This window comes from Cupressus sempervirens, chromosome 8, assembly GCF_028749045.1.
Source record: "Cupressus sempervirens isolate cs-2001-9-10 chromosome 8, ASM2874904v1, whole genome shotgun sequence".
NCBI lineage: Eukaryota > Viridiplantae > Streptophyta > Pinopsida > Cupressales > Cupressaceae > Cupressus > Cupressus sempervirens.
The window spans coordinates 821,479,583-821,503,578 of record NC_143125.1 but is presented as its reverse complement, the minus strand read 5'-3'; the positions used below and the strand labels follow the sequence as shown (position 1 = coordinate 821,503,578).

General features: G+C 37.1%; 1 protein-coding gene across 2 annotated transcripts; it reads right to left on the bottom strand.

The window, feature by feature from the left end:
• Window positions 1-1,107: 1,107 nt before the first annotated feature.
• LOC149544920 (putative small nuclear ribonucleoprotein G) lies at window positions 1,108-23,978 on the bottom strand. Of its 2 annotated transcripts, none has more exons than XR_016355078.1 (5): window positions 23,761-23,976; window positions 23,407-23,429; window positions 1,683-1,804; window positions 1,490-1,601; window positions 1,108-1,329 (listed from the first exon to the last, which is right to left on the bottom strand). XR_016355078.1 is itself a non-coding variant. In XM_089795465.1 (5 exons), exons 1-4 carry the CDS (start codon window positions 23,793-23,795, stop codon window positions 1,542-1,544), a joined length of 240 nt encoding a protein of 79 aa, XP_089651591.1. In that variant the 5' UTR covers window positions 23,796-23,978; the 3' UTR covers window positions 1,108-1,329; window positions 1,521-1,541. The 2 variants fall into 2 exon arrangements, 1 of the variants encoding a protein (XP_089651591.1); XM_089795465.1 differs by having other exon boundaries at window positions 1,521-1,601; window positions 23,761-23,978.
• Between the last annotated feature and the right edge of the window lie 18 nt (window positions 23,979-23,996).

The following is a 23,996-nucleotide window of genomic DNA, read 5'->3' as shown; positions in this document are numbered from 1 at the left end:
CCTTTAGTAATGTTTTCAAACTTTGGTAGATATAAAGTGACTTAGATAGTATCAAGAAAATGCTTGTTAGATATGGACACTAGTGCATTTGTAACTCTCACATCTCTATGTTCAGCCACATTATTAACAACCTCTACTTTAAATCATGTGTAAACTGATTTCGGAAGTACTAAAGAAAAGACTATGTTGCCATGATTTGCTATCAAGCCTAACAAATTCCAAAGCAAGCCTGAAGGGCTATTTAGAATGGTACCATTACTCCATTTTTTCATACTAGATAAAGGAGTCCATCAGAATAATTGAGTCCTGAAAATTAAAAATACAATTAGACTTTCTAGTGATATAAACAGGATGAAGTATATAAGCAATATGGCATAAAAAGAGAGCATCACAAGTTCCAACTAGAGATGTGCCTTCACCATAATGTATCATCTATAGGAATTATAGATGTAGGATAAAAATATTCTTATGAAATAAAGGTTCTCAAAAGTGAATTAAACTTCAATGAAACACACGAATCACTCTCTCCATAGAAGCATGAAATATATGACTAATCAAGGAGGTTTTAGATGTAGAATAAAAAGATAAAGGTTCTCAAAAGAAGAATTAAACTCTGATCAAACACACAAATCGCTCTCCTATGACTACAAGTGTAGGTTACAGGCATCCAACCTATGTAGTGAATAATGCTTCTCAAGACAACGTGACCCCATTCATTGGAGATTGCACTGTTACCAAATATGGGTAGGCCTTACAAACCAGACACAGGGTTTGAGAAGGTAAAGATTTGGCATAAATAGAAATGAAATGAAATATACTTCCAAAAGCCCACAACAAATGTGTGCCAAATGGGTAGTTTCAAGCAAAGGAGCTCACAAGTACAGAAGCTACAATCAGCGGTACAATACAGTAGCCTCCCTCCAATTTAAGTTTCTCTCACCTGCCAATACTTGAGATCATTCATGTCAGGCCACAATATGAAGGTGGGGAAAATAACTCAAAGGAATCCTCAATGGTAGAAGAGGCCCATGAAATAAAAATCAACATAAAAAGATGAGGGCACCCAAAAAAATGGAAGCAGGCATCACATTAGGGCATAACATCAGCTTGACACGAAAAATATCTTGTATATAAAAATTCCTCAAAAATTTATCATACGCAACTAGAATCATGTTGATAATGAAAACTCAGATGTGTGAGATTTAGAAGCTAGCATTGGGCAGAAAAAAACTTGAAACTAGTGTGATCTCTATACGAGTATCGTGTGAATAATATCTGAAATCAATGGACTCCATACAAGAATTCAATAGCTTCCTTCCCACTTGCCATCTGCAAAAAAATGTACAAATAAATTCACTCGTCTTCAAGCTCTTAAAGGGAATATAGAGCATTCGAGTCACTGGTTCCAAATAGAAAACTTTAATAAAAAAAATTATCATGCTTATTGGAAATTCACTATAGCATTCTAAAGAAGTGAAATTTTGATTACAGAGTTCCATATAACTAAATCAATCAATTACAAAGGTGTCATCACAAAATCGCTAGCCCCTGTTGACAGGTTCTAAAGATTCAATCATTACAACACTATTGCCTCTAATTACCTGCAAGAAATTCTCCTTGTCAGACTACTATTAGTTCAAATTATCGAAAAGGGTTAAAGATACAATTGGATTGAGACCTACCACCATGCCAATCTCATTCCTTTCATTGCCGTTAATTTCAACAGTACCATCCAGGACCAGATTCATGAACTGGTCAAATCCTCGTAAAGTACCAACAACCATGCGATTTGCATTTAGTTTTACTGAAGTCAAAAAGGTAATAATATATTAGATGAATAATAACTACCAAAACAATGGTTGATTGTCACTGGACTCATCCTCAAATACAGACAAATTTTCCTGGGTATATTAGTAACAAAACATCAGAAAGAAACACATAAAGAGCACTTGCATACAACTGCTATCACTTCCAGAGTATACACTAAGGCAATTTGTAACACTAGAATAATGAGTTTCCTCATAAGCAAGAAAATATAAATGTTTGAATTGGCTATTGATCTGAAATAAGATCCATATTACAATTGAAAGCTTGATTTCTCTCCATTTCAGTGAAGGGAGACTAGGCAAGGATCTATTCATGAGAATAAGTTGGCTTTTGTTACTTTTGGGGCATCAGTCTTACATGCAGAGATGTTAAGACTTCGGATAATCTGGAGCATCCTGAATAAGAAGAAAAACTTGCATGCAGATCTGCGAACTGTATTTCTAGAATTTTGGGTGGCTACACCATTTAAACAGGTGGCAAACAGACAAAACACCCTGGTGAACTTGCAAACCACTGCAACAAACAGCAACTTGCCATTTCTTTGAAAAGGGGTAAACTATGTCTTTTAAGAAACAGTAAACTCATTTCTGGTCAGTAAACTATTTCTTTGAGAAGAGGCAAACTAGGTCTTTGAGAAATGGTAAACTCGTTCCTGATCAGCAAACTATTTCTTTGAAAAGCATGCCAACACTAGTTCAAAGTGTTAAGAGGTTATTTAATATTTATCAGTTTTGATGGCCGTACATGGGTTGGTACTCATATTTACTTGTGTGCTGAGACATCATTGGAGCAGAGCTTCAGAACAGAGCAGAAGAATGATGTTATCTTGGAGTGCTTTGTTAATTTGCTGAGCTTCACATGTCATGCTCTGACATTCATGCAGTGTCCTCAACTGAACATGACAGGTACATAGAGAAGAAAAGCAACAATTTGCCCCCTAACCAGAGTTTTCTCCTTTTGAGGTTTCTCCAGGTCAAAAAATTGTCCAAGTCATTCTAACAATTCTTACAGCTGTTTCTTTGTACTATGCTTGTATAATATAAGACTGTTAATACTGATCAATGCTCATTCTAAGGTTGTTCGAGTACTTACAAGGTTAGAATGCATTACTAAGATACTTTTTTTTCTCTTATTGTAAGTTTACCAATCTATATTTTAAAATGTATTAAAAATAATTTACAAAAGCAATAAAACAATTTAAAATATAAATATTATACTTTATGAACATTAAACATCCTTCTTCAAGAGAGTTTCAAAACCAATCACCTTATAGGTAGCATAGCAATTAACGATAAATGAAAAGTGGCTCTAAAAACATTGGGTTTTTGGAGTCAATAGATTATTGAACTGGAGAGAATATTTTTATACCTTCTACACAAAAAATATAACTACTAATTAAACCATGTGATAGACTATGATAGACAATGTACTAGTATTGAATACATAAAATAGTTCCAGATTTTAGAAAACCATTTACACTAAAATAAATTCTCAACATTATGTCAACACAACTAATAATATCTTCCAACCAAGGATATCTTTGTTCTCTTTAAGTAGCCATGGAATTAGGTGAGGGTGTTGATCGAAAGTGTTAGACACATGTTTGAGGCTGCCACATATTTGTAGGCCAGCTGTAATGTATACAGGCTAGAGCTACCTCTTTTTCTTAAGTTTCCTCTACAATTCCTCTAATCAAGGCTACACTCTGCTTGTGAGAGAAATCCAGAAAATAACCTACATAAAACTCCTGTTGCTGGACCTTGTGAAGGCCTGTTGTGAGGTTTTCACACCATTGTCCCATTACAAATTGGAGCCCCCTCTTTTTGCTTTGCAGTAGGAGTAGTGGTCTTAGATGCTTTTAGGTGGTCTAGGTGGTAGCAATTTTCGAGTCTTGAAATCTGAGGAAGTAAGTTTAAAAAGTCTTGTGGTCAAGCTAAGAGAGTTTTAGGCTTCATTTTGAGCACAAGCATGAGTAGATTGTGGGTGACAGTACAGAAGCCAACCAAGTTAACAAATAGATAAGCCCCTTAACAGATCTGTATTGAGAAAGCTTGGGAAAAGGGTACAAAGAATTAGCATCATTTTTTCTTTATAAGGTTGCACAAAATCAGGACAAGGCATCAATTTCCCCACTTATATTGGTTAAGATCCCAAAACATCATGAATTATCCAGCATGGTGAGACATTTTTAAGTGCTAGGCTATAAATCCAAACATAGTTTGACTTTCCTCTTCTGGATACCAAGAACAAGGATTAAAAGTTAAAAGAGTCCAAATGGAGAGTGATTCTCCCCGAGGGCTTAAAAGAATTTTAAGTTCCAACGTCAAGAATATTTCAATAAAGATAAATTAATCTAGATATGGTTTGATTTTCCCTTGAGGATACTAAAAGATGAGCAAAATAATTCTTAGGTATGCGATTGAATTTTTGCCTACATGGGTCATTTTTCCCTTTGATGGCCATTTTTGTTAAAGATGGTTATATTAGTCCCTATGAGGGTCAATTCTCCCCTCTATGGACTAGGAAGATTATTTAAATGGGAACAAGGCAAATTTGAAGAATTATGGAGTCCCTCAGCAGGTTGATTTTCCCTTGGTGAATTAAAATAAAAATAAATATAATTATAAAGGGAAATTGAATAAATACCTCCTAAACAAGTTTCAAGGTGGTATTTTTTTAAATCCCACATTGTGTGTCTGGGAAAGTTCAACCCAAATCTCCTTTAAAAGAACCCCAAAAGCAATGGAAAAATACAAGTGAAAGGTGGATTGATTTCATAGTCAATAATTGGTCAAAGCAAGAGCCAAAGAGCCCATTGGAAAGTCGTCCATGGCAAAAAAGACCTGGCATTCAAACCCAGCCAAGAAGGGAAAAAATCAGAAGCGGCTAAAACTCAGATTACCAATAAAAAAGTGTGAAGAGGAGGAAATAAGATTTTTTTCAAGATCATGGTATTTTCATATCTAAATTTGAAATTTTTCTGTAAGGTTCGATTTTGCAAGAATTTCATCCACCAAATCATGCCAAGTCTGATTGTGGATTCATTGGAGGGCAAAAATCTGAGTTACAAGTTCAATTTGGGGACACCAAAAGGCTGAGAATGCATGAATCTGCAGACTTGAGTCTGAAAACCTCTAGAAAGTTTCATAGAAAAATCAGATAAAATTCCCAAGTGACTAGTTCGAATCAGAATTCATTAGGAGGTGTGTGAGGGGCATTTTTACAAAGAACCCAACTGATTTTAAGAGGAAAGTGCCCACGGTAAGCAAATTGTGTATTTGTTTTCAGAAAAATCGGAATTCATAAATTGATGAAAAGGTTTGGTATTTACAGGTTGAAGTCTAAATGGGTTGATTTAATCATGATTTTAATGCCTTATCCATCTGATTATAACTTATTTGCAGACCATGTACTCAGACCTTGTCTTCATACACAAAACATGACTAATAAAATTCTTGTTTTTTCCACATCCATGGCAGCAAAAGACTAGTTTTGTGTTCTTGAATAGGTTTGTCTTCAGACTGACAGACTTGAAATTTCAAACTTGTCTTCAGACTTTAAATCTCTCATATTTAGTTCCAAGTTCATTTGTAGCTTTCTAGGTGAACATTTCTAAGTCATAAAGCTCCAAGCTAACGGTAAAATCAAGGGATTAAAGGTCTAACGTTAATTTCCTAATCAGATCTCCTTACAAGATCATTAACTTCGTGCCTTCTTCCCTTTTGCAGGAGTGATTGCATGAGACATTGATAAGCAAGGAGTACAAGGATGGAACAATCTTGGGTAAATCACAAAATCCCTATTCAAGTTAATCTTCCATTCAAAGACTAAGGTGAGAAAACCAAGGAAAAAGTAAAAGACATTTTATAGGAACTACGTTTTATCCTTGTCCCTTTAAGTTTTCCACCAAGAGGATGAAAAATCAAAGAAGAATAAGCTGAGGTGGCATCCAGTCACCATTCAACCAATCAAAGAGCTCCAAGTTGACATCTCCAAGATCATCCATTTAGAATCATTCACAAATGGACATGTTGAACATATTATTCTCTCATTGGTTCATCCTCAAGGGGATATGGAATGTAATTTTCCCATTGGTGCATATGTTGGTGCCTTGTTCTCATTGGTTATTTGTGGTTGCCCTAATTAGGATTTGTAACAGATTAATTTGGGCCATTGATTCTGATTGAGTCTTACCCAATCAATGCAACTGGGGCTCCTATATAAAAAACCTACCCCTCTCATTTGTAAAGAGAAACGTGCTGAAATTGTTGCCATAATGCTATCAAAGTAATTGCTAATTCATTATTGGTCTTCATGATGGATTACTTGTGTTGCTTAGGAGTATTGCATGGTTTCATCATTTCTTCATATAGAGTAGGGATGTTATTTCATGTTGAGAAGAAGCAGAAGTAGATAACTGGAAGATATTGTTGAATGGTGAATAGTGATGGAGCTTGTGTCCATACCTTTTGGCACTTATTGATTGTAAGTAACAATGCAAGGTTAGTCTAAGCCTAAATTGCAAGTATGCAACTTCTATTGGAAATGTTCATTTAAATTACACCTCATAGGGTATTTGAATGAGTATTGACAATGTCAAAACCATTCCCACATCCTTAGTAGACAGCACCCTCCTATGCCTAGTTGACATGGCAAAGCAAGAACTGGTTATAGGCTCACCCCTGTTAGAATCTGAAAAGATTAATAACCCAGAAAACTAGTGCAAAGAGTAAATATCTAAACTATGAATGCAAATGATACAAAATCAAAATAGCATCATAGAGTTAGTCTCCAAGAGAGTAATGCAAATGCTGGAAGCAAAATAGCATTAAGAGGATGCAAAAATAAGAGATACAAATACAAGCCAGGTAGCATGCTTATATAGGCTAGGAAGAGAGAGGAGGTGGCAACACCAACCAATGAGGAGCAACCATCTATCGGACTAAAGATAGCAAAGTATCTTCCCAAGATAGCTAATGGATGCTCACATGTAGGAAGGTGACACCTCACAACCATTCACCTAATAAGACATGCTTTATTAACCTAAGCGAGATTATTAAAAGTGTAGGAAAAACCTAGCAAAATAGGAAAAAATAAAAAACTACACTAACACCCCCCCATAAGCGAAGCTTAGGTGGATGTAGAAATGGGTCCCGGCAATGAGGCCATGTTAGGTACCCAAGTACAATGCAAGAAGATGCAACCTCTGAAAGCGGGGAAAGAGAGAAAACCACAAGGGAAAAACCCTCCCCCAAAAAGAGGTAAGAACCTAGTGAAGAACTGAAGAAGTCTCCCGCTAGGGAAATTGTCCCCTAAAATAGGAATAATGAGTGATCATGAAGAAGCAGCATCACTGAAGCATGAAGAACCGCAAAACTCTGTCAAAATGCTAATCTGTAGAACCCCCATGGAAATAGAAGGCATGAACCATCAACCAAAAGAACCTCCATGGAAATAGAAGGCACGAACCATCAACCAAAGGAACCTCGATGGAAATAGAAGGCACGAACCATCAACCAAAGGAGCATAGAACAACAATATAACCTCCCCTTAAGGTAGGTGAGGTGACAGGCAGCTGAAAAGATGGGCCAAAAAATCTCCTACAACACAGGAGCCAAACTCATCGAGAGTGAGGTACAAACACAAATAAAGGCATGTGTCGTCAACACTGCATGAGGAATTAGAGAAAGAGAGCCTATAAGCGGCAAACAACTATCCCCCCCATGGCACTTTATATAATAGTGCGAGTACAACGAATCACAATGATGAAAAGGATCCCGAATCGTAAGAGTGGCACTTTATCTCAGTGCGTTGCATAAAGATGCTTACAGTGAATATCAACAATGATCAAAAAAAATATAAAGCTGAAACAACAGAAGGTAAAGCCCAACATGAAGCAACTGAAGCAACAAAATCGATCTCCGGACCTGAAACAAACAAAATATCCACCAGAATGCTAAAATGCAAAAGACTGAATAGGATGTGTCTGGAACAGAATCTGGAATAACAACCTGCATCACTAGAAAGAGCAGAGAAAGAGCTTTCCAGCGATATAAAGAAGTCCAAAATCGGAGATCGGAAGCTCAAGATACGCCTCCCGGAGTGCAAAATAGAACATCCGGCTTCGACTGCCATAACAGGCAACCAAACTGCACCAAAACTCAAAAATACCTATACCAACATCTCCGTCTCGGAACCAGCTTTCCGGCGCTTCTTTCGGATCGGAAAAATACCTCCGTATGCAAAAGTTATGGCCAAAAAACCAAAGGTAGGTCCAAAAGCAATCGGGAGAGGTGCAAGCAAGGGCTGATGCAGCGCTGACGTCAGCAAGTCATGCGATTAAAGTTGACGGTTTGATGGCCGTCGCAGCAAAAAAGTGCCACGTGGCAGATGACGTGGTAGGGGTGACCTGGCGGGCGGGTCCACGTGGCAAGGTGCCACGTGGCGCCCATGCCACGTGTCACCCCCGCAGTGGCCTACTCGGCTGCTGTGTCAGCGGACCCTGCAGATGTGGCGCAGAGCGGGCGGAGGCGGCCGCAGGGGCGGCGGAACCGGCGGAGGTGGCCGCAGGGGCGGCGGAGGCAGAGGAGCCGTCGGCGAAGGGCGGCGGACGGGCGGCGGCCGGGCGGCGGCCGGCGCTGCCTGTTGCGGCCACTGCGGGCGGCGCGCGGGTGGCGCGGTGGCGGCCCCGCGGTGGCGCGGCGGCGGCGCCTGAAATATATAATTTTTTTTTAAAAAAAATCCGCACTGCGTCCGTACGATCCGTACGGCAGCGACCCTGGAAGCCTCAAAAAATCGCCAAAAAAGCCCTGTCTCCAAAAACGAAAAGCTTTATATGAATCCTGACTGCAAACGGCCTTCCGGATCCAATGGTGATGTCCGTTTGGGCTGAAAGTGCTCCAAAAAATCGCTGATCCCCTTGATTTGAAAAAAATTGCATTCAAATCTGTGACTGCCAACGGAGAGGAGTATGGCTGTAGCTTTGCATGCTCGATTCTGAAAAATATACAGCTTGCATGCAAAATCTAAAAGATACCCAGATGGTTTTTCAGGGCTGCGAACAAAACCCAGAAAGTGTTTTTTGTCAAAACTTTTCTGATTCTCAGGATCATCCAAAGATGCAAGAGAAGAGCATACTTCGTTTTTCAAAAAACTACAATAAAGTTTATTTGCCCCCCCCCCGAATCTCTCAAATAAGGAAACTAAAATCTACTCTTGCACATAGAAAAGCTCTGATACCATGTTAGAATCTGAAAAGATTAATAACCCAGAAAACTAGTGCAAAGAGTAAATATCTAAACTATGAATGCAAATGATACAAAATCAAAATAGCATCATAGAGTTAGTCTCCAAGAGAGTAATGCAAATGCTGGAAGCAAAATAGCATTAAGAGGATGCAAAAATAAGAGATACAAATACAAGTCAGGTAGCATGCTTATATAGGCTAGGAAGAGAGAGGAGGTGGCAACACCAACCAATGAGGAGCAACCATCTATCGGACTAAAGATAGCAAAGTATCTTCCCAAGATAGCTAATGGATGCTCACATGTAGGAAGGTGACACCTCACAACCATTCACCTAATAAGACATGCTTTATTAACCTAAGCGAGATTATTAAAAGTGTAGGAAAAACCTAGCAAAATAGGAAAAAATAAAAAACTACACTAACAACCCCATCATCAACATTATCTTACATTCGTAAAATAGTTTCCTCAGCCCTTTCCCTTCACAATTGTTTGGTTGGAAATAAGTTGAAGCAGTCTATGTCCATCAATTGAACAGTATAAGTCACTTTGTGATACCCAAAATATAAAATCCACAGTAAGAAGCAATCTTGAAGTTATCTCATTTGATCACACAATCAATATACATTGTTTAGCATATGAACATTCTTATTCAAGAGAGAATTGGAGATTTGGTGTTTAATCTTGGGATACTATGTATTTGATTCTGGATGTTGTAGTGCCATAAAACTCACATCAACAGTTCCCAAACTCAACGAGTCATAGGTTGAGTGACCCTAGGCAAGTCCCAAGGGCCTAGACTCGGTCTCAAACAAGTCTGAGCCAAAACTTGCCCACTCGGTGGCTCAATGGGTGACCCAACGAGTCCCCATAACGAGACTCAGTTGATGTTGCCATGCACATTTGCAATAAAAATAAGATAAAAATATAAAGCTGTAAATTAAACATTTTTGTGCTACTTGTTCATTCATTCCTGAAAAGGAATTCATTTCATTGTATTGGGAAGAAAAGAAAAGTCTGCGTTGAGAAGAAAAACAAGGGTCCATAGAAGTGCAACCAATGAGGACGAAGAGCTAAAAAATTTCAAAAAATCACATGGGAGTGTGTATTACTTACATTTGGGGCATCAAAGAGTCCATACCAACATTGCAAAGAGCTCCATCTCAATTCAAGTTTGTTGTAAGACATAAGAGTGAAATTCAAAGGTTTTTTTGTATTTTCTAAACAATAATCTTCATTGTTTTTATTTAACTTTCTAAGTTTCGAAGTTGAACCTTTCCTTTTGAATTCAAATTTCTAATCTCAATGCAAGATTCAAGAACAATAGCAAGCCCTACATTTTTTTATTAAAAAATTGTGAATATGTATTTATAATTTTTTCTTAAATTCAGGGTTGTTGATTTTTCTTTCTTTGAACTGAGTCGTTTGACATTGAATTTGAAAGGAAATTAATCAAGATTCAAGAATTTAATTATTTTAAAACCCTACTTTTTTGGACAAACACTATTCTTTTTGTATTAATTTATAAAACACAATGCAAAAATGGTAATTGTCTTAATACAGTAGCCTTGACGTTTTGAAAACCTTATTTTTTCCTAATGTCTACTCCTACTCCTCAACCCCAAGGCTAAGAAACCAAGTCAGAAGGATGAGGCTTGGCTATATACCAAAGATTTTCTTGGTAGAACAAAAGGAAAAGTTAAATGTAAATATTGTAAATAAATTTAATCATGGTGGCATCAATAGATATAGATACCATATTACCAAGATATGTGGCCATGATATTGAGTCATGTAAAGAAGCACCTCCCAAGCTTAGTCATGCATGCTATGTGGCACCAGAAACATATGAACAATTAAAGGAAAAGAAGAAAAGGCAAAGGAAGGAGTTCACAAGTAATGGATCTCGTTCAGCCGCATTTTGTATGTTGTGTTGAAGAGGGTTCTTTCATGCCTCCATTTCGTCCTAGTGCTAGTGTTTCTACTTTTGCTCCTAGTGGTACTATTAGCTTTGGGCCTAGAGTTTGAAAATCTAGGTTGGACAAATATTTTGTGCCACGCACTACTCCTAGTTTGTGGCCCTCACTTGAGAGCATGCCTTGGAACATGGAGGTCAATGATGCTGCAAAAAAAGCAATTTACAAGTTTTGGAACTTTTGTAATATTCCATCTGTTGCAGCTAAGTAATTCTCTTTAATTTGATTATTTTAAATTTTAAATATAGAGTTTATTGTTTGCTTTGCTTAATGAATTTGTATACTTTTGTTACATATACTTATCTTATTTAATCTATTTGTGACAAGTCTATTTACTGGCAAGACATGATAGATGTTGTAATCATTTGTGGGAAGGAGTTTAAAGTCCCTACTAATGTTAAGTGGCCCACTTTTGTTAGAAACGGTTGATGATATATTAGTTAAATTGGAGGACCAAATGTTTTGAAGCAAAAAGGGTTGTACCATCATGATGAATAGTAGGACCGATAAGATAAATAAAACACTACTAAGTTTTCTTGTTTCCAATGGAGGTGATTGTTCACTCTACTTCCTCAAATGTATTGAATAATTTGAATTTAATTTAGCAATTAATATTTGAATTTGCAATTTATGATTTATTGATTGATTATTGATTTTGCTTTATTTTCAAGACCACGATGTTTCTTAAGTCCATTGATGCTTCCTCACATGTCAAAAATGCCACGTACTTACATGAGGCTATCGAGGAAGTCGTTTGGGGGAAGAAAATGTAGTTCAAGTGGTGATAGGCAATGAGACAAGTTATGTTTTTGCAAGTAAACTTTTGATTGGGAGACACCAAGCATTTTTTGGTTTCCATGTGCAAACCATTGCCTTGACCTCCTATAGGATTAGCAAGCTTGAATGGGTCAAAAAATGCATTGATAATGTTAAATTTTGAACCAAAATACAAGAATGCAATAAACAAAAGCACAATAACAGATGACACGATTATTATCCTAGGAAAAACCCTCCTACTCGAGGGAAACAACCCAACCTGCAAAAGATGAATCCTTTATTCAAATATCAAAACTGATTACAAATTTTTTCTCCTTATTGGCATCTTCAGCTTGACAACCAATAAACTTTAGTTTTTAACTTAAACAAATGAATCACAACAATTGCTCAATAATGACTCAATGATCAAAAGCAATATAAACAAAAGACTATATCTAATAGTAAGCACGATCCATGAATATATTGTAATTGTAGACTTAACACAATATATAGAAAAATTCTTCGATGTTCCTCTCGTACACAAAACCAAAAATCACATTCTATCTCCAAAACGAGCTCCTTACCTATAGGATAGAATGAATGTCAAACAATAAAAAGACATTACATACAATGAAGAGTCTTGGAACCCATGATTCTTTTGGATGGTTAAAAACACTACCGCTGACACAAAGGTGAATCGACACCTTTAATAGTGTCGTAATAAACAACATGAAAACCAATATTGTTAAATAACCTTATGAAAACTGTCAAACGTCTTGAGCAGAGGAACAGTCATTTCCAAAATAAGATCAACAATATAAATAAGAACTGCCCATATAAAAGAGGTGCAAGGCGTAATAAAACAATAATGTAATTAAGGATAGTTAGTGATGGGTTTGGGTAGTCGAGTAGCGAGGTAATGTGTCGATTGGTCTCCCTAACCAACTGGGCACTATTTAAGAACATTGGAACATGAATGATGTACTTGTTGTTATATGGTAATAAATAAAGAATACTATTTCCCTCGCAATATTGGTATGATTATCTCCAGTAATAATTTCTTATGTTGATACTAGTAATATTGGATTCATGTTCTAATATATTGTACTGTTACCATTCTACATTTTGGTGTCGTTGCATTTCTTCATGTGAACGAAGGACCAATGCCCAAACCTATACCCAAGCAGGCCAAGATCCACACATAGGCACGTGCGAATGAGGGTCATACTTAGAGTGGTCGTCCGAAGAACATAGTGGAGAAAGTCCCAACACAAGAAGGCAGTACGCAAGAAGTAGATAAGAGTTGTATAAAGGAAACCATAGAAGAAGACAGTATGGCAAGGATACTCATATGGCAGGAGACAGTAGTTTCGTACAATATGAGGGTGACAGCAAGTTCGTACAATAGGAGGGAGACAACATGTCTATACGAACGGAAGGCATTCGTTTAGGACAAGAAAAAAAATCATGACTGTATTACAAAAAAGAGTTTGTACAGTGGCTAGAGGAGTCAGTCGTACGTACGCAAGGGGGCAGCCAAGCGACATGCACTGGAATGGCAATTCTAGATTGAGGAGTCGAAAAAAATTCATTCCCATCAATGGCAAATTTGGTGGTAACAAATTTGGTTTCACCAGGATAGATGAACCAAACCAAGGTGGTAGATCTTCGACTACATAAGAAGGCTCCCCATACTATCAAACTCAACACTCCCGATGGAATTGAGGTGGCTCGTCCTATTGCATTGGTAGTAACATCTACAAGGAGGAAGGGAGTGCAAGGGACACCCAACCGTAGTGGGAAGGAAATGGAAGGTGCTCAAACCAAAACAGAGGCAGTACATGTTGAAGATACAGTGTTAGATGATGCTGGAAAAGTTTGAGATGAGTGCGAAGGATGCATCCCCACCTTCACCAACCCTATTGGAGGTAGTAGAAGAAGACAAAATGAAAGAAGTTTAGAGAAGGATACCTTCAATGGAGGAAAAAGTTGAAAAGCTTCTCAAAGGTTTATAGGAGATGGAACGAACCATTAAGGAAATCATAAAGCAGGCTAAGGGGCATAATTTGGACACAATAGCCAAAGCAGCGAAGTCCCTTACGAAATTTATTGAGGAAAATTGTCATATAGACTAGAGTGTACTCACGTAGAGTGGAACAAGGCATGGAGAGGCAACAAAGATATGGAAGGTTGGAAATATCATAACTACAATTATGGAGCAGCTACCTCTCATGCAGTCACTTGCTCAAAAGGAGGAGGTGGTTAGGGGAGAACATTCCTAGAACTCCAACAAGAAAAGAAGTTGACAAAGAAGATGAAAGAAGAGTGGGAATTGGAGAAAGCAACCCAAGCAAAGAAGTTGACATCGGCAAAAAAGTATACGATGGAAGCCTTGTGACTGCTACAAGGAGTCCAAGCTAAGTAGATGGCTGCAGAACAAGATCTATGACTTCTACGGCAACGCACATCTAGTTCAAGGACATCTTCCCACCCTACATCTTCTAGTCTAGATGACTTCTTTTTTTTTCTTTTTTTCTTTTTTTCTTTTTTTTTTGGGGGGGGGGGGGGGGGAGGGGTTAATGTAGGAGGTAATAAAACAATAACATAATTAAAGATAGTTAGTAATGGGTTTGGGTAGTTAGGTAGCAAGGGGATGTGTCAATTGATCTCCCTATCCAACTGAGCACTATTTAAGAACATCGGAACATGAATGATGCACTAGTTGTTTTTTGGTGATAAATAAAGAATATCATTTCCCTCGAAATATTGGTATGATTATCTCTGGTAATAATTTCTTATATTGATACAAGTAACGTTAGATTCATGTTTTGATATACTATACTATAACCATTCTACAAGAGGCTCACATGATGCCAAGAAAACTGTAACAATGTTGAGTCACCCAAAAACTAGTGAGAACTAAGATGCCAGACATGACTTCTACAATCGTAAAGGAACAATAGGAAGAGAGAGATAATTCAAATATAAAATATCAACACTCCCTCTTATCAAGAGAGATAATTCAAATATCACAGCGTGTCTCAACCCGACAAGCACAATGAAGCTGCAACAAAAACTTGTCAATAGAAAAATCTCATCACAGATTTTCTTAATATAAAAAATGTTATCTCAGCATAACAATGTTTACCATAGCTATTCCCAGTGGCTGAAACTAAAAACAAAGTCATGGAGTCTTGCACATGACTTTCACCATGGCTAATCCCAGAGGATCGATCCACCATAGCTATTCCAAGAGTGTGGAACAAGGTCTATCACCTAAAACTTCTATTGCAAAGAAGAATGCATTAACAAGGGATTTCACCTCGAACTTCCATCACAAAGAAGAACTCATTAACAAGGATTTCAACTCAAACTTCTCTTGCAAAGAAAAACTCATTAACAAGGGAATTCACCTCGAACTTATCCCTCATAAAGAAGAGCTTATTAAAGCACATGAAAGATCATCTAAATGCTAAGACTCCCTCTCAATAGGAACAGCATACTCACTACGTTGATTATCACAATAAATCAAAGCTGACTTTAATGTTTGACCAAACAAGAAGCTTTTGCAGTCACACTGTTACACGAGCTTGTTGATCCTCTACAAAGGACTTGGCACTATCCCTCTGCCACACAAGCTCCCTCTAAATCTGATTTCTGCAGCTGAATAATCTCCCCCTAAATGCCATTTCTTCCTCTTTGATGAAACAAAGCTAAAGGACAATTTCAATGGGTATTTCCTCTTTAAAGAAGTTATGTAACACCAAATTAGTGGCATGGCTGCAAGCAGCATCCCCATGTTCATTTCTACAACCAGCATGACATGCATGAAATCTTTCATCATCTCATTTCTTCTCAATTGTTCTTGGAAGCATTTTTAGAGAGATTAATAATTAGATCATAGAATCAATCTATCTCAAAGTGAAATATACAGCACAATGCTAAAAACATTCATGATTCATTATTCTCAATATTATTGCAAGAATTATTCATGAATATCATTCAAAGGTATAAACATAAAATACTTGGATCTTTATTGCCTAAACTTTCTCACAATCCAAAAACTGTTCTTTTGCCATTACACAGTTGTAGTGCAGGCACAGAAGGTAAAATTCAAACATCAGTACACTCTACTTTCCTCATAGATATGAATGTCAAACATGCAAGCATAGACAAAAATGATAGCATCCTCCTCATCCAAGTAAGAAGCTTCATCAGAAATTCTACCCAACAAGGCTTTTCAGCTATGTTCCCCGAGGACGCGTACCCAGCCTAAAACCCGACGTCCCAGGGACGGGGGGACGGGTATGGGACATCCCCCAGCCGTCCCAAATGTCCCCTTTTTTCAGGGGACGTTTCGGAAACTTGGGGACGTGGAGGGGACGTCTAGCCATCCCCCTTTTTTGTATGCTCCAAACTTTTTTTTAAAAAATTAATGCCTCCTTCTTGGTCGGCTAGTGGGCCCCACTCCTCCAAAAACCCTAAAATGTATATAACACCACACATTTAAGTTGTTTTAACAATTGTTTGGTTTTCATTTTATGTTGCAGCCAGCTGAAGTTTTCATTTTGCAAGTAAAGGAGGTAATATTTTTGCTTCCAAGAGCTTGACCAAGGGTTTGATCTTCTATTTTGTCCACCAAATAAGTATAAAACTCTTTGTGCTTTCATCTATCAATTTTTTAATAAATTTGCAGCTTGCAAAGTCTGATTTTTTTTTTTTTTTTCATTGTTTCAGCTCATATATCTATGCAATTGCATATTTAAACACAATGAGCAGCAATGGGAGTACAAGTAGTAGCAGTGAAGAAGAAAATGTAGGGGTTGATGTTGCTAGTAGTGACACTAGGCAAAAACCCAATCCTAAAGCTGATTTGTTTAAATGCCCTTCCGCCATTATGAAGAATTTTGCAAAGGGTCCTTTCAATAGGAAAAAACATCTTCTCCAATATGTCACACCTCGGCCAAAAGATAAAACGAATTCGAGAGGGACTAGGGTGTGGAATTGCCATGTTTGTCTTGATGATTTTAGGGGCAGCTATACAAGAGTGAAGTCACATTTTTTAGGTGTTTCGTGCCAAGGAGTCAAAGCTTGTCCTAACCTAACCGATGAACAAAAATTAGAATGCCACAGATTGCACTTAGAGGCTGAAATGGAGGGACAAAATTTGACAGTGACATCACCATCCATTCCCTCACAATCATCTAGGCATATTTCATCCGCCATTGGTACTAGTGGCAGCCCTAGTGGGTCTAGAGGGAAGAGAAAGATAAGTAGTGGTGAGAAGAGCTCGGTGGAAAGTATGTTTAATGCACAGGCAAAGGAGAAGTGTGAGGCATCCATTGGTAGATTCTTTGTTGCTAATGGTATCCCATATAATGCAGCCCGTTCCACTTATTATAAACAAATGGTGAAAGATATTTTGAACATGAATTCCTCATTTGTACCCCCCGGTGAGCATAAGCTACGAACCACTATCCTAGATGAAGAGTACTCAAAGGTTGCTTTGTTATTTGAGGATATGAGATGCACTTGGGTTAGGACAGGCTGCTCTATTGTGATGGATGGGTGGACCGATGTTAGACATCGGCCACTCATCAATATCATTGTCACATCCCCTGCTGGCTCTTATTTTTTGAGAGCCATAGATTGCTCAGGAAAGAAGAAGGATGCAGATTTCCAGTTCACCATTTTGCGAGATGCCATAGAGGAGATTGGGCCCTCTAATGTTGTACAGGTTATCGCAGATTCTGCACCTATGTGCAAATCAACTGGTTTGATTATAGAGGGTGCTTAGAGGCACATATTTTGGACCCATTGTTGTGTTCATTCCTTGAACAATGCATTGAAGGACATAGGGAAGATTGAATGGGTGAAAAAAGCGGTGCTAGAAGCTAGAGAAATGCAAATGTTTATTTGCAACCACCACACTTCACTTGCTCTATTCAGGTCCTTCTCTAAGAAAGAGTTCCTCAAACCAGCCGAGACAAGGTATGTCAATGATAATTATAGTTTACTTTTAGTTTGTTTTAACTTTAAGTTATTTTAAAAAATTATTTATAAGTTTACCTACATGCGATGCTTTTTGTTTTAAATTTTAATCATTAATGTTTAAGTTTAAATTTTTAATTTTTAATTGTTGCTATAGGTATTGCACATATTTCATCTTGATGGAGAGGATGATTGAGGTGTATAAGGCCCTTCAATTGATGGTGGTGAATCCAGAGTGGGGACAATGGTCTCATTCTAAGTCCTCTGAAGGAAAAGCGGTGAGGCAAAGGATCAAAGGATCCTTGATGAGAGTTGGTGGTCCACAATGAAGTAAGTTATTGATTTTTAAATTTACTATTAGTCTTTTGCTTGCTGATTTTCCTACATATATCTTAAAATTCATAAAATTCTAATTCTGATTTTTATTTTTGTTGGCATCTTGATCTTGCAGATATATTTGCTCTGTCATAGCACCCATTGTTGATGTCATTAGATATGTTGATACTGATGCTCCTAGTTTGGGAGAGATCTATGAGACTATTGACAGCATGTTGGGTAAGATGAAGAGAATTGTTGCGGCAAAGGATCCTACATTGGGCTTTTATGAGGAGCATATTAGGCCTATTGTGACAATACCCCACCTCATATGGCAGCCTTTGCTCTAAATCCCAAATGGTATGCACAGTTGGGTGGAAGGGGCCTCCCATGTGATGATCCTGAGGTTTTGGATGGCTTCACAAGAGCAATTGATAAGATGCATTCAGCTCAAGATGTCTCTACTCTTTGTGCACAGTTCCTTGACTTCACCAACCTTCATGGCCCAAACTTGGGTAAGCCACAAGCAAGGTTGGATAGAGTTGTTTTGGCACAAAGGGATCCTATTAGATGGTGGACCTGGCATGGGAGAGATACACCTGAGTTAAAGATACTTAGTAGTCGCCTCCTTTCACAAGTTGCTAGTTCCTCAGCTACAGAGAGGAATTGGTCCACATATTCATTTATCCACTCTATCAAGAGGAGTAGACTTACCTCTAAAAGAGCTGAGAAGCTAGTGACAGTGTATCATGCTCTTCGACTTGCCGATCGTCAGACTCCAGAGTATAGGCAGACACCAGCTTTGCGATGGGATGTTGAGCCTGAGGATGTGGCCCAGATAGATGAAGATGACACAGCACTAGGAGTGGTTGGGGTTCCATTAGATGAGACTACGCTTCCTGTGGAGGATGACAGTGAGGAGGACTCTAATTTTGATGCCATGGCAGAATAGGAGCAGCAGTCTGCTTCATTTTCTATGTTTTGCTTTTTGTGTTGAACATGAACATGATTATGATACATTGATAATATGATACTTATTACTTTATGGCAGCCCTCTACCCTTTGGGCCTATAGCTTTAGACATATTTTGATTTTGATTTTCAGATTTATCATGCTTATCATTATGAGTTTTATGATATTGAAAATTGTTAATAACTTAATGTTCATTGTTCAATGTTCTCTGATATTGTATTAATATGCATTTTGACAATTGGGTACTTAAATAGTAAAATCAGATATTATTTCATAGATGGCATTCAAATTTTGTATGTTATGGTTCTATTATGTTTAAATGGCATGCTTTGTGCTTAGTTTCATATGAATGACATGCATGTTTACAAATTTCAATGTATATTTTAAAATTTCCCTATATATATATATACAGTCGTTCCCGTTTGCCGTCCCCCCTGGTCCCCAAAATCGCCAAAAAAATTTGCCGTCCCAAAAACCCATCCCGCCGTCCCCGTACTGGAAACTTGGGGGAACATAGATTTTTAGCTACATGCTCTCGTATAAATCCCTCATTGGGAGCAGCATATTCAACTCTCATTAGTCATCACATTCTTCTAGAATTCAATTGATCTATTTTGGTTCAGATCATTTCCTTGGAACTGCTTCAATACCATGTTAAATTTTAAACCAGAATACAAGAATGCAATAAACAAAAGCACAATAACAAATGACATGATTATTATCCTCGAAAAAACCTCCTGCTTGAGGGAAACAACCCAACCCACAAAAGATTATTCCTTTATTCATATATCAAAATCGATTACAAAACTTATGCTCTCTTTGGCATCTTCAGCTTAACAACTAATTAACTTATCTTTTAACTTACACAGATGAATCACAACAATTTTTCAATGATCACTCAATGATCAAAAGCAATATGAACAACAAAGTATATCTGATAGTAAGCACGTTCCATAGATATATTGCAATAGCAGACATAACACAATACACAGAAAAAATCTTCAATCTTGTTCTCATACACAACAACAAAAATCGCATTCTATCTCCAAAACAAGCTTCGTACATATGATAGAATGAATGTCAAACAATAAAAAGACATTGCTCACAATAAAGAGCCTCTTGCAACCAATTGTTCTTTGGGATGGTTACAAAAACCACCACTAAATGGAAGGTGATTCGATACACTTAACAAGTGGCATTATAATCAACATGAAAACCAACGTCTTTTATAAACATCATGAAACTATTGACGTCGACCACATAGGAACAATCATTTCCAAAACAAAATTGACGATATAAATAAGAACCGCCTTTTTAAAAGAAGCTTGCATGATGGCAGGAAAATTGTAACGGTGTTGGGTCACCCAAAAACTAGCAACAAGTAAGACGCCACATATGACTTCCACGAATCCACAAATGTGAAGGAACAATAGGAAAAATGATAGTTCACACAACTGCAAAACACTAAGATATAAGGCCAAAACATATGCAAGATTATCTACAATCATACATTGGTCCTTAGCACAATGAGGCAATATATGAGGTTTGGCTCGTCTTGGTATAAAAGGATTCACCTCAAATTTTATCACATTAAAATCATTGATGCAGTCAAAGGCATCTTTGAGGTGCATGCTTGTTGGTGAGGAGTGGACTTCCTCAACTTAGTGACAACGACTACAAGAATCAATGTGGGAGGTTGCATTCATTATGAGCTAGGTTTTTGGACCCCTTGTGCAAAAATCATGCAGTTAATTTTTTGAAAATTCTACATTATGTTTTAGTATTTACTCTTAAATTAGATTACATATTTTTCTTTTGTTTGCAATTTTGCTTATTTTCATTTATACTAATTATTACTGTTTCACAATATTTGTAGATCACTAAACCCCTAGTTGTTCTCCTATGAGGAGTTGATGGTGAGAAGCCCATTGTGGGCTTCATATATGAGGACACTGTAGGGCCAAGGAGGTCATTAGATCTATATACAGAGGAGATGAGAGTAAGTCGTGTCCCATTTGGGCGATAATCAGTAAGAGATGGCCCATCCATGAAGTCATTTATTACCTTAATTTGGCACACCATTTTCGTCTTAATTTCAAGGTGGGTGAAGAGGTTCTTATTGGGCTCTATTTAGTGTTAAAGTGGATGTCTACTACTGATATTGATATCATAACTACACTCTGCAAGATAGAGGCATTTGATAATGCACAAAAGGAGTTGTTCAATAGTCAAATGCATAAAGTCACTTGCACAGATTTGCAGCCAAGTAAAATATATGTGAAGTGCATAATTTGATGTATGATTTACTTGTTTTAAAGTTGGAAATGCAATTATTTGTTTTTCCTTTTCTTATCTCAAATAGATGGTGACAAATGTTCGGGCCTAAAACACCAAACCTTCAAAGAATTGGCATCTACAAATTGAGACAACCATGTCGTGCTTTAGGTTGTAAGCGCAACTAGAGCATGTTTGAGGACAACCTTAGAGAGGTTGAATGATCTAGTATTTGTTCATTACAACCTTCCTCTTAGAACGAGACTAACTATGGACAATGACTCCAACCCAAACATGCTAGAGCAAGTTGATACAAAATTTGAGGGATCACAGAGTCTACCGATCCTATCTTTACTGATAAGGACCTTGAGTAGATTAACTAGGAAAATAGAGAAGTTGAGAATATGACCATGTCAAAGGAGGAGCATAGAGCACAATCAGACACAGAGATAGTCACAGCTGATGTTGGTCAAAGTGGCATCTCATGACCACAAACTATGGTTGTCCATAAAAAGGACAAACCTTAGACACCTTTGTTGGAGATATGCAAACTCCTCTAAGACTGAGATTGAGCCATTAACTTGATTTTGTTTGGAACATTTCATGTCATGGATTTTATATTCCATGAGTTTTATATACATTTGACAAGTTTATAACTTTATATATCTAAGTTTACTATTTCCTTGAGCTACAAATTGTGTTTATACTTATGTGATCAATGTATACTTGTGTATGTGATCAAGTTAGCTTCTATTTGATAATGTCAGTGTGTCTTTAACCTTTATTTAATAAAAGGGTGCATGAAACGAGTTTTATATCTTTAAAAGTCTCTAAATTTCGTGGATTTTTTCACTTTACAAAGTTTTGTTAAGTCCCAATTCTCGAGCTGGGTCAGCCTTGTCAAATCTGCACCAAGTTTGACTCTAGGAACTTTAAACTGAACAACAAAATAAAATAAATGAGAATTATAATATCTACACTAATGATCTAAACTATTGTACCTTACTCCATAATTAAAAAATCCTTACGATTCTTCTCCCACTTAACCTCATAGTGCCTATCCATCAACTTTCTTTGTAAGAACAATGTTCATCAGTCTTAAAACAATCACAGGATTCCTGCAACAAGCTATCTGGATTTCAAGTACCCCATTTGCAAGAGCCAACATCTAGATTTTGCTAAAAAATTCTACAAACATCAAGGAGTATTGTTTTAAATTATTAATACTTTTCATAACCATTATGTTTGATTTTTTCCATTGTCCCAATCTAATTTATTGTTCCTAAAAGGGAAGCTATTGCCAACACTCTTGTATTTGAAATCCACTTGAACTGGTTAATTTAAAATTAAATATCGAATCAATTTCTGTCATCGTGGTAAATTTATTGCAGTCCCAAAGTCTCTCTAGAAGCCCATATGGAATTCATGTTTGCTTCCAAATTCTACTCTATTGCTAGGGAAAGCACAAATAGAATTTATCAATGCATTTAAGATTGACCATATGATAAAATATATTAGAAGATGTCATATTAACTACCATGGCCATTAATTGAGGAAAAGCCAAAGCATTGCATCCATAGGTACCATTGTTGTCCATGTATTACACTTTCAAAATATTATTTCGGTTCAATCGATGACTTCTATTTATTGCAGCTTTATCAGACTTTTACAAACATTTCTTCCAACTAGAAACTGCTTGATTAAGCATTAAATGGTACAGCATGTCCTAATCACCATGACCAAATGTTCTAGTTTTTCACGTTCAAAACACGCAATGTAAACAAACATGAAGTTCTCGAAATAAGAGCAAAAATTCAAATAAAAAAGAAATAAACCCCAAAGTACGCAACAACGAACAGATTATGTATACTGTATCACCTAGCACACCATTCTAAAAGGTTCAAATAGTTTAAGATACTCATCCATTGTTCATTAACGCCACTAACCTAAAAAGGAACTCAAACAATTTATAAGCATTTGAATGAATTCATAAATAAAATATTTAAACTGATTCACCAACAAAACGGCGGAACGAGAATCATGCAAACTCACTGTTAAGTTTCTTGTCCATGTACCTGAAACCAAACGCTGACCATATCAGTCTGTATTCCAAAGAAAAAAGAATAGAAAGAGCTGCCGAAAAAACCCTAGCTCATTGACACAACATCTTAAAACCCTAGGGTTATGAACTGAAGTCTAAATACCCTCGTGAATTAATAATAAACTATAAAACCCTTCAAAGCTAAAAACCAGCTTGCAGCAAGTAAACTTTGCCCAGTTAAATATACATCATCAAAATACACGATGTGACTGTCAGAATCCATCCCAAATATGTAAAATTCATTCACTCTTTGTTCCACAGACTGAAAATGGGTTACTACCACTGAGTTTAAAGTTAATACTCACTTCTTTAGATCCGGGGGCTGTCCTGATTTGCTCATGGTGCGGACAAAAGAATAGAAAACCTACAAAATATTGCCGAACTGATAATTGGTAGTATATCTAAGAATATGTACTCGAAAGGAATCGCAGTGAGGGAGTCGACGACTGAGTCGGGGGTTCGAATTCGTATATTTATTTATTTAAAGCTTTTTCAGTAACTGTACAAATGTTTGTTTGAATTTTTTTATTATTTGTTTTAA